At 36.5% G+C, this 12,887-nt stretch overlaps 4 protein-coding genes across 4 annotated transcripts; 2 read left to right on the forward strand and 2 right to left on the reverse strand.

Annotated features, from left to right (window-relative positions):
- Positions 1-97: 97 nt before the first annotated feature.
- LOC116181120 (copper chaperone for superoxide dismutase) lies at positions 98-931 on the reverse strand. Its single transcript, XM_031501773.1, has one exon. It carries the CDS (start codon positions 847-849, stop codon positions 148-150), a length of 702 nt encoding a protein of 233 aa, XP_031357633.1. The 5' UTR covers positions 850-931; the 3' UTR covers positions 98-147.
- Positions 932-1,550: 619 nt separating this feature from the next.
- On the forward strand, positions 1,551-3,293 carry LOC116159278 (phosphorylated adapter RNA export protein). Its single transcript, XM_031472229.1, has 5 exons — positions 1,551-1,711; positions 1,768-2,320; positions 2,371-2,462; positions 2,655-2,826; positions 2,874-3,293. The coding sequence occupies exons 1-5, from the start codon at positions 1,679-1,681 to the stop codon at positions 3,149-3,151; spliced, it is 1,128 nt and encodes a 375-aa protein (XP_031328089.1). The 5' UTR covers positions 1,551-1,678; the 3' UTR covers positions 3,152-3,293.
- On the reverse strand, positions 3,282-4,389 carry LOC116159279 (centromere protein X-like). Its single transcript, XM_031472230.1, has 3 exons — positions 4,218-4,389; positions 3,971-4,165; positions 3,282-3,419 (listed from the first exon to the last, which is right to left on the reverse strand). The coding sequence occupies exons 1-3, from the start codon at positions 4,296-4,298 to the stop codon at positions 3,402-3,404; spliced, it is 294 nt and encodes a 97-aa protein (XP_031328090.1). The 5' UTR covers positions 4,299-4,389; the 3' UTR covers positions 3,282-3,401.
- Positions 4,390-5,503: 1,114 nt separating this feature from the next.
- On the forward strand, positions 5,504-7,952 carry LOC116160482 (A disintegrin and metalloproteinase with thrombospondin motifs adt-1-like). The gene is made up of 11 exons (XM_031473679.1): positions 5,504-5,604; positions 5,649-5,823; positions 5,868-6,096; positions 6,142-6,272; positions 6,319-6,530; positions 6,589-6,783; positions 6,831-6,959; positions 7,017-7,272; positions 7,320-7,415; positions 7,464-7,581; positions 7,629-7,952. Exons 1-11 carry the CDS (start codon positions 5,528-5,530, stop codon positions 7,922-7,924), a joined length of 1,914 nt encoding a protein of 637 aa, XP_031329539.1. The 5' UTR covers positions 5,504-5,527; the 3' UTR covers positions 7,925-7,952.
- The last annotated feature ends 4,935 nt before the right edge of the window (positions 7,953-12,887 follow it).

Raw genomic sequence — 12,887 nt, forward strand, 5'->3', positions numbered from 1 at the left:
TACGTAAGGTAACTAAAAAAATATATTATTAAGTTTTCTGAATCAGTTGTCATTTCTTTCTCTGTGATTACGAAGTTTTACTGTAATGATACAGATAAGTAATCAAAGTAATTTATTTTTGGAATGATAACAATTTTTACAATCAATTCACAATGTTGACTTTGGTTTATTATTTGCATCCCAAATTGACACACCATCACATGCACAAATAGTCTTCGAGTTCTGAAATAGCGCAGACGATCTGGCAATTATGCCACATGTAAGCCGCTTTCCAACATTTTCACCTGCCGGGTTTTCTGTAATTACTAGTGACCTACCGATAATATTGGAAAGGTCAATAACTTTATCCTCGAAACGAAACTCCGCTCTACCATGGTCATCCGCAGTTATAGTACCCAAGTTACCATACAGTCTGTTCAATTCACTTGGTTTAAAGTAACTTGGGATGTAACACTCCCCAATACTGTCACAACCCTTAGATAAATCGCCGCTTTCGTGAATAAACAAGCCGTGCTCGCCTGGTCTTAAACCGTCTACAGTCCCGTCAACTATACACGTTTCCGGATTAATTTGTGCCAATCGAACGACTCCCTGAATATGCTTAGATACGTCGAGAATTGCAACTGCGGCTAAGGAGCCCGCATGACCTTTTACTACAGCCTGTTTACCGCTACTTTGTAAATGTCGAAGTACCTCATTTGTTGTAAGGGTGGTGTCCACGACTACAGTGTTCTTTTCCAGACTGATATCGACATTCGATATTCCCGGAATGTTATCTAGGCTCTCCCTTACTGCTTTCACACATGACGTGCATGTCATTTGTACTGCAAATTCAATTTTGGATGACATTTTCAGAAAGTCTCTAATGATGAATAAACATATTTGAAAAAAAGGGAGTTTGAGGTTATACTAAATGTCAAGAACAAGGTTCTTTTGAACTACCACTTGCAGAGTCATGGCTAGTAGTTCTAACCGTCGCAACGGTCGTCCGATTGATTCTTATTACAGGGAGACTCGTAAATATTCGATGTCGTTACTTGTTTATAAAAACTGTTTCGTTCTGCATTCCTTTGACCTAACAAAAATGTTTTTGAGTAAATTGACAATGATGTATACTAAACGCTCTTGCGACCATCCGTTTCGGAGAAAAACAACTGTTACGAAATCGGCTCTAGCATTTACAAAAATTAAATTTTGAAAGTAAAAATTGTACGCTTATTGTTCAATTAAAATTTCAGGGCATTTGAACTTGTAGTTTTGTTTCTATTTGACTCTAAAGTTTAACGCGACGCGAAAACCGCGAATACGGGGTACTTTTTATGGTTCGCGCCCTGTAATGATAATTAAATTTTACTCAAAAAAATTTTTGTTGAGTCAAAGGAATGCAGAACGAAACAAGCTTTAATTTCGTACAAGTCCCATTACAATCCACCCAATGGTTATTTTTTTTATTAAACTTCAAACTCGAGTGCATAAACTTTTTGCATCGACAGTAGTTGCCTATCTTCAGTATTTGTATATGACAATTGTCTTTTTGTATAAAAAAAGTTCGTCAGTCATTGGCGGTTATTTACACCGTACTGTACATTTTCCACAAAAGACAAAACTAAAATGTTTGACATTAAAAGAACTTATTACGTTTATTAATTCTATTCTCTGCACTTTAATTACTCAAATAATGGATGCGGAAGAACCCTTGGAAGAGGGCGAGGTGGCACAACCCAACAACGTCTTCATTATCACAATTTACCATTTATATCCTTGCAGATTTTGGACACATCCCTTCATGAATACACCCCTTTGGAAAGACCCCCAAATTACTCAGAACTGTTCGCGGCCCGATTTCCTCCCATACAAGACGCCGAGAGCGAGGAGGAATTCGAGTCGACCAGCGAATCTGATAGCGACGACGGCGGTAAAAAGTTGAAGCGTCCCAAACTTAAATTGAAACCCCAAGCGGTTTCGTCGAAGAGCAATTTCCGAAAGAAGTACGACATTTGGAGTACTCGCGTTCAGGAGGATCTACTATTAGAAAACTTAGTCAATTGTGACGTTAGTCAAGTAGACCGTTCGAGAAGTGTAGAAACCTATTCTAAAAACTATGTGCCATTTCTAACTAGCAATAAGCGGACTAATAGCGATAGATACAAAGTAAATTTACGTTTGCCAAAAAAGTCGAGGCACACGGATGAGGATAGTGAGACTGTGCAGGCTACGGCGAGAGTTATTTTGGATGTGCACGCTACTGTTGAGGATTCTGAAGATGATATAGCAAAGGATATTGCGAATAAGTTATTCGAAGAAAAAGAAGATTTAATTAGTACGCTTGTTTTTGGTGCGAATGTAGTTTATATTTTGTAAAATTTTTAGAAACTATCGTGGCAACTGCAGGGAAGGCAAAGGCATTAGAATTGTTTAAAGAAACTCAGAGAATAGAAAAAGGAGGAGGAATGATGATTATGGTAAGCAAATCCAATTACTAGTTCAGCGAACTATCCTGGTTACTACCTCTTATTTTTTATCGGAAGCCTTTATTCTATTGCACTTTGAAAGTTCTTTAATTTTTCCAAATCAAGTTGAATGCAGATTTAGATTTTAGCACCTAATGCTTTCTCAATCTTGGAGCTTTTATTTAATTAGGCTATTCCTTACAGAATCAAACGAGACGTAGAACCCCTGGCGGTGTTTTCTTGTTTTTAGTGAAGCACGACAACAATATTACTAGGGAACAAATGATGACAATATTCAACGAGGAGAGAATGAAGTATAAGCAAGAGGTCCGACTGAAGCGGAAATTAAAGTTACAACAAATTAAACAGAAAATAGGTTTCACTTTGTATTTGATCCTTATGGTTCTAATAGCTTGTTTTCAGCTGCTTCCAAAAGAAACTGTGAACAAAACCTACCCGAATTACTAACACGTGCCGAACTCTGTGCTAAAAATCAAGAAAGAACTAAGAAGGAAACGCAAGATGTCATTGTTAAAAATCCTCCACCGTCGCCGGTAACTGACGGACACGATAATAGCACAGACGGAATGGAAAACGCTAAAGATACAGATGTTACGACTGAAAGTTGCGTACTTGGCAGAAGTATTGTTAGTTACGATGACGATTGTATCGATGTGGGTGCAGATATGGACTTATTTTAAATCTCATCTTAGGCACAGTTCTGTTACATTAGTTAGTATAACAAATGAGTACTGCCTAATACAAAAACCTTAACATTTTTGTATTGTAACACTTGATGTAGGTACACGTACACATTATATTACACCATAATTTAAAGTTGAATACGAAATTGTTTATTATTGTACAACTGAATTATTAATTAACTATAAATACATAATATTTAACTATAAGGTTGCAAGCTTAATTTGTGTCTGCCCTCTTGCGGCTTTGCTAAGGAAAATCCAGCATCTGTAAACAAAATTGTAATATTACTCAAATTTAAAAACAATGTAAGTCAGAAAGGTTACAATAGTAGTGGGCAAAATTATGCAAACTAGAATTTTGGAGGAATACGAGAAACTTTTTAGCTTGGTTTTTAAAATGTTCGGACACTCCTACAGACACTGTAGCACCATAAAAGAAATGTTCAGAGAATTTAAAAGGTACCTACACATTGAAGGGGTACTCTCCCTCTCAAAAATAAGATACAAAATGTACCCTTGCTATAATAACATTTGAGGAGAATTTGGGAATTAAGACTATTTTGAATGTTAGAGCAATTGGGAGTTCAAAGTACTACAATTGTGGCAACAGTGGAATTCTCCAATTTAAATCGGAGTCATGGGATTTTTTTGAGAATTGCAGATGAATTTGGTTTATAGTTCTTACGGCAAAATTTTAGAGTTTGATATTATTATGACTATTATGTCAAGTTCAAAAAATGAAACTACAAGAAAAATTTTAGATTTTTTAATTTTGGACTGAATAAAAATTTTGTTCATCAGCAGTACCGTAATTACCATTTGAAGAATCATATTTTCAACATGATTCACATTTACAGTTGTCTTATTCTCGGAAAACGCCTCTTTTGCTGCTCGCATCGCGGCTTCAACTACCATAGCTCTGGTAACTTCTTTGACTAGTTCCAGTGCTTCCTCTGTGATCTTCGTTTTTGTGTCCTTATACGATATTCTTAGTGTTTCTTTGATAATGTTCTTAAAAGTTAGAACATATAATTAATTTACCAGTTGATTTTCTAGTGCTCACATTTTGAAATTCCGTTGTAATTTTGCTGTATATGCTGTGGGATTCATCGTTTCGCTTTGAACTACCAGGAGCTTGATCCATCGTGGACAGCCTGTCTGTGTCTCAAAAATTTAACTTTTCTTGCTTCTGATTGTAAACAAACAAAACACGTGTACTACGCCATTACATTACATAGTACCCACCTACAGTATGTTCATAAAGTAGGTAACTAACATCATTTTCGAAAATTATTTAAAAATAGGTTTTCCTGCAAACTCTGTCTTCATCAAACTCAAACACAAATAAATCTTTCGCTTTTCGATATAATGTGTAAATTTTTATATTTGGCGATTTACTTAGTATTTCTTTTATTGTAAAGCAGTATATTCAGTGAATTGGATTTTGTTTGCCATTTTTAGAAGCACAAGCACTCAAACCTTCCATGGAACTATATCCCCCTACCTCCTCCTGTTGAAAGGTGGATAACGAAGTCTCCTACAGCTTTCTTGCTTCTTTGCTTTCCGTTCGCCAACTCCTTGAGCTGTATTATAATAATGGTCCCAATGAAGTCAATTAAAACGGGTAAACGGGTCCACCATTGGTATTGGAGAACTTGGTTTTCCTCAGTAAAACTTCCAGGTTACTACATCCGGTCTTTCGCTTTGCTGAGCGAACGCTTTCCTTCTTTGGTCAGGTAAACGGGTCAGTCTCATTTGGTTGTCCCACCTCTCCCAACCGTCGTATGGTAGAACCCCTTGGGTATACTCGTAGTCGCCGGAAATACTATCCATCTCCTTAGCTCCCAGTAATTAAGTCGGATCTCTATCCATCCAGACGACGATGATATTATGTTCTCTTAATCATTATCTTCCCGTCGCGTCGGTCTTAGTTATATTATATGTTCCCAATCTTGATATGGCGCAATTTAAATATACTATTAGTGCCATTTTTTAATTAACTAAATAATACACCGACACCATATAACTTTGTTTTATCTACAGAGGCTATTATATTATTTCTTATCACAACCCTCATGACAGGTAATTCCAGGTGGTAATTAGGGTGACATGCTTCCTTAGTGTGGGTAATTAAGACGATTTGAATATGCAAAATTTCTTATCGTTTGCAGATTAAATTGTTTGTATTGATAGTCACCATATAAAATACGACTCGCATCGCAAACCTTCCAAATTTGATCAAAAATGCTTACTGCAAGTGTATCCATTGTAATTTTTGTAATGCTCAACAATCATATTGAAGGTTTCCTTCATAATTTACAATCTCAGTTAAACTTAGAAAGCATTTCCGATCTCGAAATTGTTTATTTGCCAATGCTAGTTTTTGAAGAGGCGCTCGACGGATCCCAAAATCGAATTAAACCGAACTTTAGTTTTAAGGCGTTTGGACGGTGAGTTCTTTCGTAGATGAACGCATGTGACCCTTTTTTTCCAGGAGCGTCTCTCTGAATCTGAAGCCGAACGAGAAACTAATTTCCCCCCATCTCAAATCGTACATTTACAATGGTGGAAAATTTGAAAGGGTGCCGTTTGCACCTGAAAGTTGCCATTACATACATCGTGATGAATTATTAACTGCGGCGATTAGCAGTTGTGATCCGAACTCATTGGTGGGAAAGAGGGCACTTGATTTATTAATGAAATTTATTTGTAGCAAGGCTTTCTGTTTTTAAATAATTTCACTTATGGGATTCTTCCTTTAACACCTCAATTACATTCGGTAATCACCTTGGCTAGTCCATTGCTCTTTGACGCAGCTAGTCCAGATATCCAGGGAAAAGTTCCGCATGTTGCGTACAGACTGAGTTCTTCGTCTAACCCAGTTCAGTTTAGAAATATCGTCAAGTCTAACCCTTATTTATATGATGGATACGTAACTGAAGGTAGGTCAACTACACTCATCTGCAGTAGTTACAGCTTAATTGCAGATAGCAAACCATTGGAATTGACCGCAGAAGTCGCTCTGTTCTTCGACGCGGAAGCGTACCAAAAGTTTGCTCCTTATTTCAAAGAAGATGAAACCAAGTTAAGAGAAATGCTCCTAATTTACATGAACGGGGTAAGTTATTCATTTAAACACGAGTCGCTTTCACAAACGTTCCTAGATTCAAGCGTTGTATCACCATCCTAGCCTGGGAACAAAACTAGACTTTGTTCTAGTAAGACTGGACATCATGAAAACCCAACCTGCAGACCTACCCGACTTCGGCGGTGAACGATCAAAGTTACTAGACTCATTTTGCAACTACCAAAAGAAACTGAATCCTACAAGTGACGACGATCCTCAGCATTGGGATCTAGGACTTTATGTTTCTGGGTGATACCTACTCTTAGATTTTTACATTGTTTATCTAATGATTTTTATGTTTGCACAGCCTTGACTTGTTTGAACTCGACGAAACCGGCCAAGGAAGTACCGCTACTCTGGGATTATCCACAGTAGGGGGGGTATGTTATCCCCAATATGCGTGCATAATTGCTGAGATGGGTGCTACGAATATATTCGGCGAACCATATCCTAGTGCCGGATTCTCAAGTGTCTACATTTCAGCGCACGAAATCGGACATAAGTACGATCATATCTAAAATACGAGTTTGTGAAATCGCAAATTTCTAGCTTGGGAATGCATCATGATGGAACGAAGAACAACTGTCCCGTGGAAGGTTACATAATGTCTCCATCTCGAGGTACCTCTGGTGAAACTCAGTGGTCGTCTTGTAGTGCCGAAGTAATGGCAAACTTGTTGTAAGTAATTCGGCTACGATATTTCGATGCAGTAACTAACGAAGGAAACATTTCCAGAAATTCAAAATGTTTGCAAGACTTTACTGGTATTCCCAACAAAAACTTAGACCATTCCATTCATAAGGACTTGCCCGGCCAAGCGTTTAGCGCTAAAAAGCAATGTGAGATACTTTTACGCGACAAGGACGCTGTAGTGTCTCCCAATCGAGAGCTTTCTAAACTATGTGACAGTATCGAATGTAAAACACCAAATCGTGGCGGTTCTTATTTTGCCGGACCTGCATTAGACGGGACCGAGTGTGGGAAAAGAAAGGTACATTTTTAAGTTAAATTTGCGTCTTAACAATTCGCATGTTTAAGTACTGTTTTGGAGGGGAATGTGTACCGAAAGCATTATCACTGGATCGTCCGGTTACTTTGGACAAATCCCCCATGTCAAACTATCCAAAGTGGAAAGTGAGGACTCATGTATGAATTAATAAAATAATGATTACCATTTTCTAGCTTTTTGAGAATCAAATGTCCACGTATGACTATGCCTCACGACAATGCAAACACTTTTCGAAATTGCTGCCTTTTTTAAACTTGCAGGAAATTGGTTTACAAATTGGTCATGAAGAAGGTGAGCCCAAATCAGTGTACAATACTCTTCATTACCACGCGTTTCAGAAAACCCATGGATGGCCTGTGCGATATTTTGCCAAAAATCCGATTTTAACGATTACTACACACCGAGAGCGGAATTACACGTTTTAGGACTCTCGCCGTATTTTCCAGATGGAACATGGTGCCACAGTGATCGAAATGTTAATTATTTCTGTAGGCAGCACCTGTGTGTTCCCGAAGTGAGAGAACGCGTCTCTCATTTCGTGCCAATCAGCCCACAAAAATCGCCTATTTTGGAGCCAAACGTGGATATATCAGACGAAATGGAAGAGTTAAGTTCACAAAGAATTGGATTTTAGAAATTGTTTACCTACTACCCAACATCACAAACAGCAATAAAAAATAAAAATGATTATAAAATAGATTTCTAATTGTAAAATTCCAAAATTCCAAATTTTTTTACATTTTTTTGATACACTTTCATTTGAAAATTATAGTGTGCATCCATTTTAATGAGACTATGGCGGTAATAGTAAAGTCCTATTCCTGTAATCAGAGATTTATTTAGCTTAATGCCTCCATTAGGCTCTGTACCTAACGCTGACTTGTAAAGGGTGCATGGCACATTTGATTTTTATTTTTTATCAAATGCTTTACGTTTTCCTGTGCTAGAAGCATCTATGGTTAAAATTTGAAAGAAATATATATTATCATGAGATGATGTCGAGAATGTTCTAAAAAGATTGTTACAACATGAAATTTTTTTAAAACGGTTAGCCTGCAAGTCCATCTCCGACCAATGTCGTTGATTTGAAGAATAATTGATTACAATGATTATGTACTTACAAGAAAATCCCCAAATGCTAGACCTTTTGCTTGTCCCGTCCCTGGAGTGTATTGTGCGAATTCAAAATTCGTAGGTATCGCTACAAAAGGGGATAACCTTTTTATTTAAGTACAGTGATAATTTAAATTTAAAGTAATAATTAGTCATATGTGCTGTCATTAAGATAAATTAGAGAAAGGACACAAATATTATTGTTGTGTTTATGCAAACTACGTAGTTTACAAAACGCATGCTTAGCTTTGTTTTTCGAAAGCTATGCGATTTTGAACGTATGCTATTTTGGCGTAATAGTTTACAAATTGCGTGCTTAGCTACTGCAATGCAGATGAAAGAGTGTGACCACCCTGTACGTACAATTCAGCTTATTTAAATTTGAATCGGACGTAATCGGCTATTATCGTACCGGTATTTATGTGTTGTGCAAAACGGCTGACAAAGAAAACGAAACGTCAATATATCGTTGACCGTCGTTAACTGCACGCCGTGTTTTTATGTTAAAATGATTCTGCTGTAATTAGTGAAATAAACTTGTTTAAGTGGTGGATCAATGTGTAGAAATTAATCTGTTCGATAGGTGAGTCATTTTCGTCTTTCCAATGCGATAATTATCGTTTGTATGCTAATTCATGTTTCATTGGGGGATGATGGGGGAAGTTTTCCAGGTTTTCAATATGTTAGCGTTTGATCGATAAAGAGGGGGTTTCCCGGTTGCAGTCATGCCAAAAGGTGCTTTTATAAATGATTCGCAGAACTGGTACCAGTTGACGAAATTGATCTTTGTTCTCGTTATCATTACAGGTTGTAATTTGTGTCCCCTTGAAGTGGTGACTCAGTGTTTTGTTGTTATAAACAATGGAGCAGGTGGTTGTTTCAGGCTTGAAAGGGAAAAATTAACGTTTTATTTCAAAATTGATAGTTCCACCACAACACGAATTTATTGTTGTGCTTAATTTTTTGTGAACGTTTCTAACCTTCATTGAACTTGGTAAATTCGAGCGTTTCCTCGCAAATGTAATACCTACTCGTAATACATTTATTATTACACGTGTTAATTATTCCGAAAATGTTGTTTTGGCGCCGTTCCAATTTGGAAGTAGGTAGCTATTTTGCCAACTTTAAAAATGTAACAAATGCATCCTTGACATTGTTTATTATTGTACCATTAATGACATTGATGGCCAATGTCAATATGCAATAAATATTATTCCCTTACGTATACTTAATTTGTTAAACCGCAACTATCGCTCTTCCGGTCTAATTTTTTTTAATCTAGTGCTCATAGGCGTCAATTCCCCGTGGGGTATTTCTATCCATCAGAAATTACTCTTTGAATCTTATCAAATGGGTATGTTTTTTGAAAAATCCTATTAATGCAATAACGTTACGTTTCTATAGTAAGAAAATGGCCTAAAATTGGAAAAAACTTGAATCAGGATTTTTGTTTGTTTTTCGAAAACTATGCAATTTTGAAGTTTAGAAGCTTGCTGGCGATCCCTTCAGCATGTTGTTCTGGCGTGATAGTTTTCAAAATTCTATCAAAACTGCGATTCGAGCAAGGGCCGAAAATGGGTTTGCGTATAACCAAACCGGATACCCCTAATAAGTTGGCAAGGAACGACGGTTCGAAACAAGGTAGCATGGACACATGCAATTGAAACACTGTTTTGGATACTTATCCCGTTTCGTCTACTGTATTGCATTAAATTTATATCAATATCGATCAATAAATAACAAAATTTACACGCGCAACTCAATGTGGAAACGGTTTTCCATTGCCACGGAAAAACTAGTGTGGAGCATTGAGACAAGCTAGACCTAGACATAGAGATGTTTAACACGATTTTTAAATATTTCCGAAATGTGTACGAACTTTTGAAATATATTATTTGTATATTAAAAATGTCTCGCTTGAATATGAAATGGCGTGCTTTTTTCTTTTTTTTACTTGTAAGTGTGGTAAATACGTCTTCAAAGTGACACACTCGGGGACACATGTATATTAAAATACGCAGAGGGCCAATTTCTCGGCCAATTTAGACTAAAATCTTTAATTGACCTTATTTTAATCCCCGACAACGATTATAAAGCGTAATTCACTCTAATCCTATAGTGGAGCAACGTTTCTAAACCTCTTGCCAGGAAAGATTGCCGGTCACAGAAGACCTGATCCCGGTCTACAATCTGTGTTTTTCTAAAGATGTGAGCGACTTCCGGGATAGGATCGTGCCAATGTTGAACGAAAAGCCTTTTCGGATTGTAGACCGGGATCAGGTCTTCTGTGACCGGCAATCTTTCCTGGCGAGAGTTATAATAAAAAAAGGCTTTTTAATTGAAAGACAATTTATTCAATAATAATTCCTTAATCTGTTGTATTCACCACAATATGTAAGTGTATATGGGAACATTCTTCAGTTCCACACGTGTATAGCGTATAAAAAAAGCTGAATCCTACTTGACTCATTTTACAAACAACTCAATCGAGTAAACTGTCCTTTTAGATTATGAGGTTGAAATAAAATTTTTGTCGATGAAAAAATAACTGAGTTTAACGAGGCAATACTTCAATAGCTTTAAGATGTACCTACACATTGCAATTTTTCAACATATTCTCCAATGACATCTCTTAAGACCTCCATCTGAAAGGAAATTAACCCAGGCATTTGATGACAGAAAATTTGTTATTAAGGACTTCTGGAGTAGTGGCACCAATCTTTATATGTTTTTGTCGAGGTTTTTGTTAAAATTGTAAGCCAGAACAAAAACTATGTTATTTTAGGAGGTACCTACCTATGGTTCTAACCGCCCCAGCGCCCCTTGTTTTGTTGGCACATTTTCCACTAATAGCAGCGTTTTCATTTGGTTTTGTATGAGATACACATCTAAATTTACTACAATGATCACTCGAATCCAATCAGGTGAAGAATTAATCTTGTGCTAATTTATAAAGGAAGGTCAAGGCAATTTTTTTCTAACGTAACTAATTATTTAAATTGGCATAATGCTCTTCTCTTGTTATATTTCGGCGAATTAAGTTTAATTACTCATTTATCACTGTCAAATCTATGGGGATCTATCCCTCTGACGTAACTGCATTAATATTAATTAGTTCCAGAAAACCGTTAACCTAATATTTGCCTTTCATTAAGAAAATGGTCCGTGTCTATACGGAAGCTTAATTTGTTTCCAATCAATAATGACTTCAGTGATTAGTGGATTAATTTGTTTTTTCTTATGAATAATTGTAAGTAGGAAGTCGACAGTCGCAAATGTAAACATTTAATGCCGAGACAGTGTATGCAGTGACGTAGTTTATTTACAACAATCAGAAGTAAGTCGTAAGTAGGTGTCCGCCTGATGTACTATATTTAAAGCCGTTGTTTTATTTGTAAATATCAAAACACGTGGAGATTGTTGTTTGTTTGTTATTAGCTTGTAGGCTTGTACCATTTGATACATATCAATTGTCAATGTACTTAATTAATCAAATTAAAATTGTGTGCCTTAACTGCCGACTGAATAGCTGAATCACATCATTTTATGTGCCTATCGTTTATAAGTTATAATTATTGCAATACGTGTTCCGTTTGCTTGTAACAAAGTTATGATGGCATCTTCTTATTATTGCATGTTTGGTGTCGCGACCGTGACCTTTCACTATATTTTCTCGACAACAAATCAACCCAAAAAAACATGAAAACTTGCACGGTTTTAATTTTGTTAGATTTACCTTAATTTTTTAATTTTAAAGTTAATTTAATTAAAAAGTTTCTTTGTGTAATTCGGAAAACATTTCCCTCACATTACCATCACTTCTGCAATATTTCTTCATTTTTCTAAACATTACCAAAATATCATTTCTAAAATGTTATGCACGTTTCTGAAACATCTCCCATTTTTTTTAAGAATTCCTGAAACATTTCCAAATTATCTCTTTTCTTACACTTTCCAACATTTCTGTAATTTCTTACTTTTGTATAGTTTGGGAAGCAGTTCCAGAATTTTTATACATTTTTGGTACGTTCCTAAAATGTACTACACATTTTCAAATCTTGAGAGGTATTTCGGAAACATTTCCCTCATATTTCTTATATCACTTTTTATAAAGTATTGGTTTTATCGAGGGTTTTATACGAGGGGGTAACATCTTCCCGCAATAGTGTCACAAATTGTCTGCAATCGCTTGCAATCCCTCTGATTGCTGTGGAAATCTCCCTCACAGTCCCACAATCGCGTTTGCAATCTCACAATCGCCTAAAACAATCCCGCAATCAGATTCGCAATCCCGCAATCGTTGTGACAATCTGACAATCACATTGGCAATCGTGCACGCCCTCGCCTGTTTTTAGGTACAATCACAAGCCACGCGGGGTTAGGCAAAACAGTTATTGCACCTAACTTTATTTTTTTAAATGGAAAGCCCTGTACTACTTAATAAACCCCTAAAGCGGATCTAAAAAAGCGGCACAGCACCTCGG

Source organism: Photinus pyralis, unplaced genomic scaffold (genome assembly GCF_008802855.1).
Source record: "Photinus pyralis isolate 1611_PpyrPB1 unplaced genomic scaffold, Ppyr1.3 Ppyr1.4_LG1, whole genome shotgun sequence".
NCBI lineage: Eukaryota > Metazoa > Arthropoda > Insecta > Coleoptera > Lampyridae > Photinus > Photinus pyralis.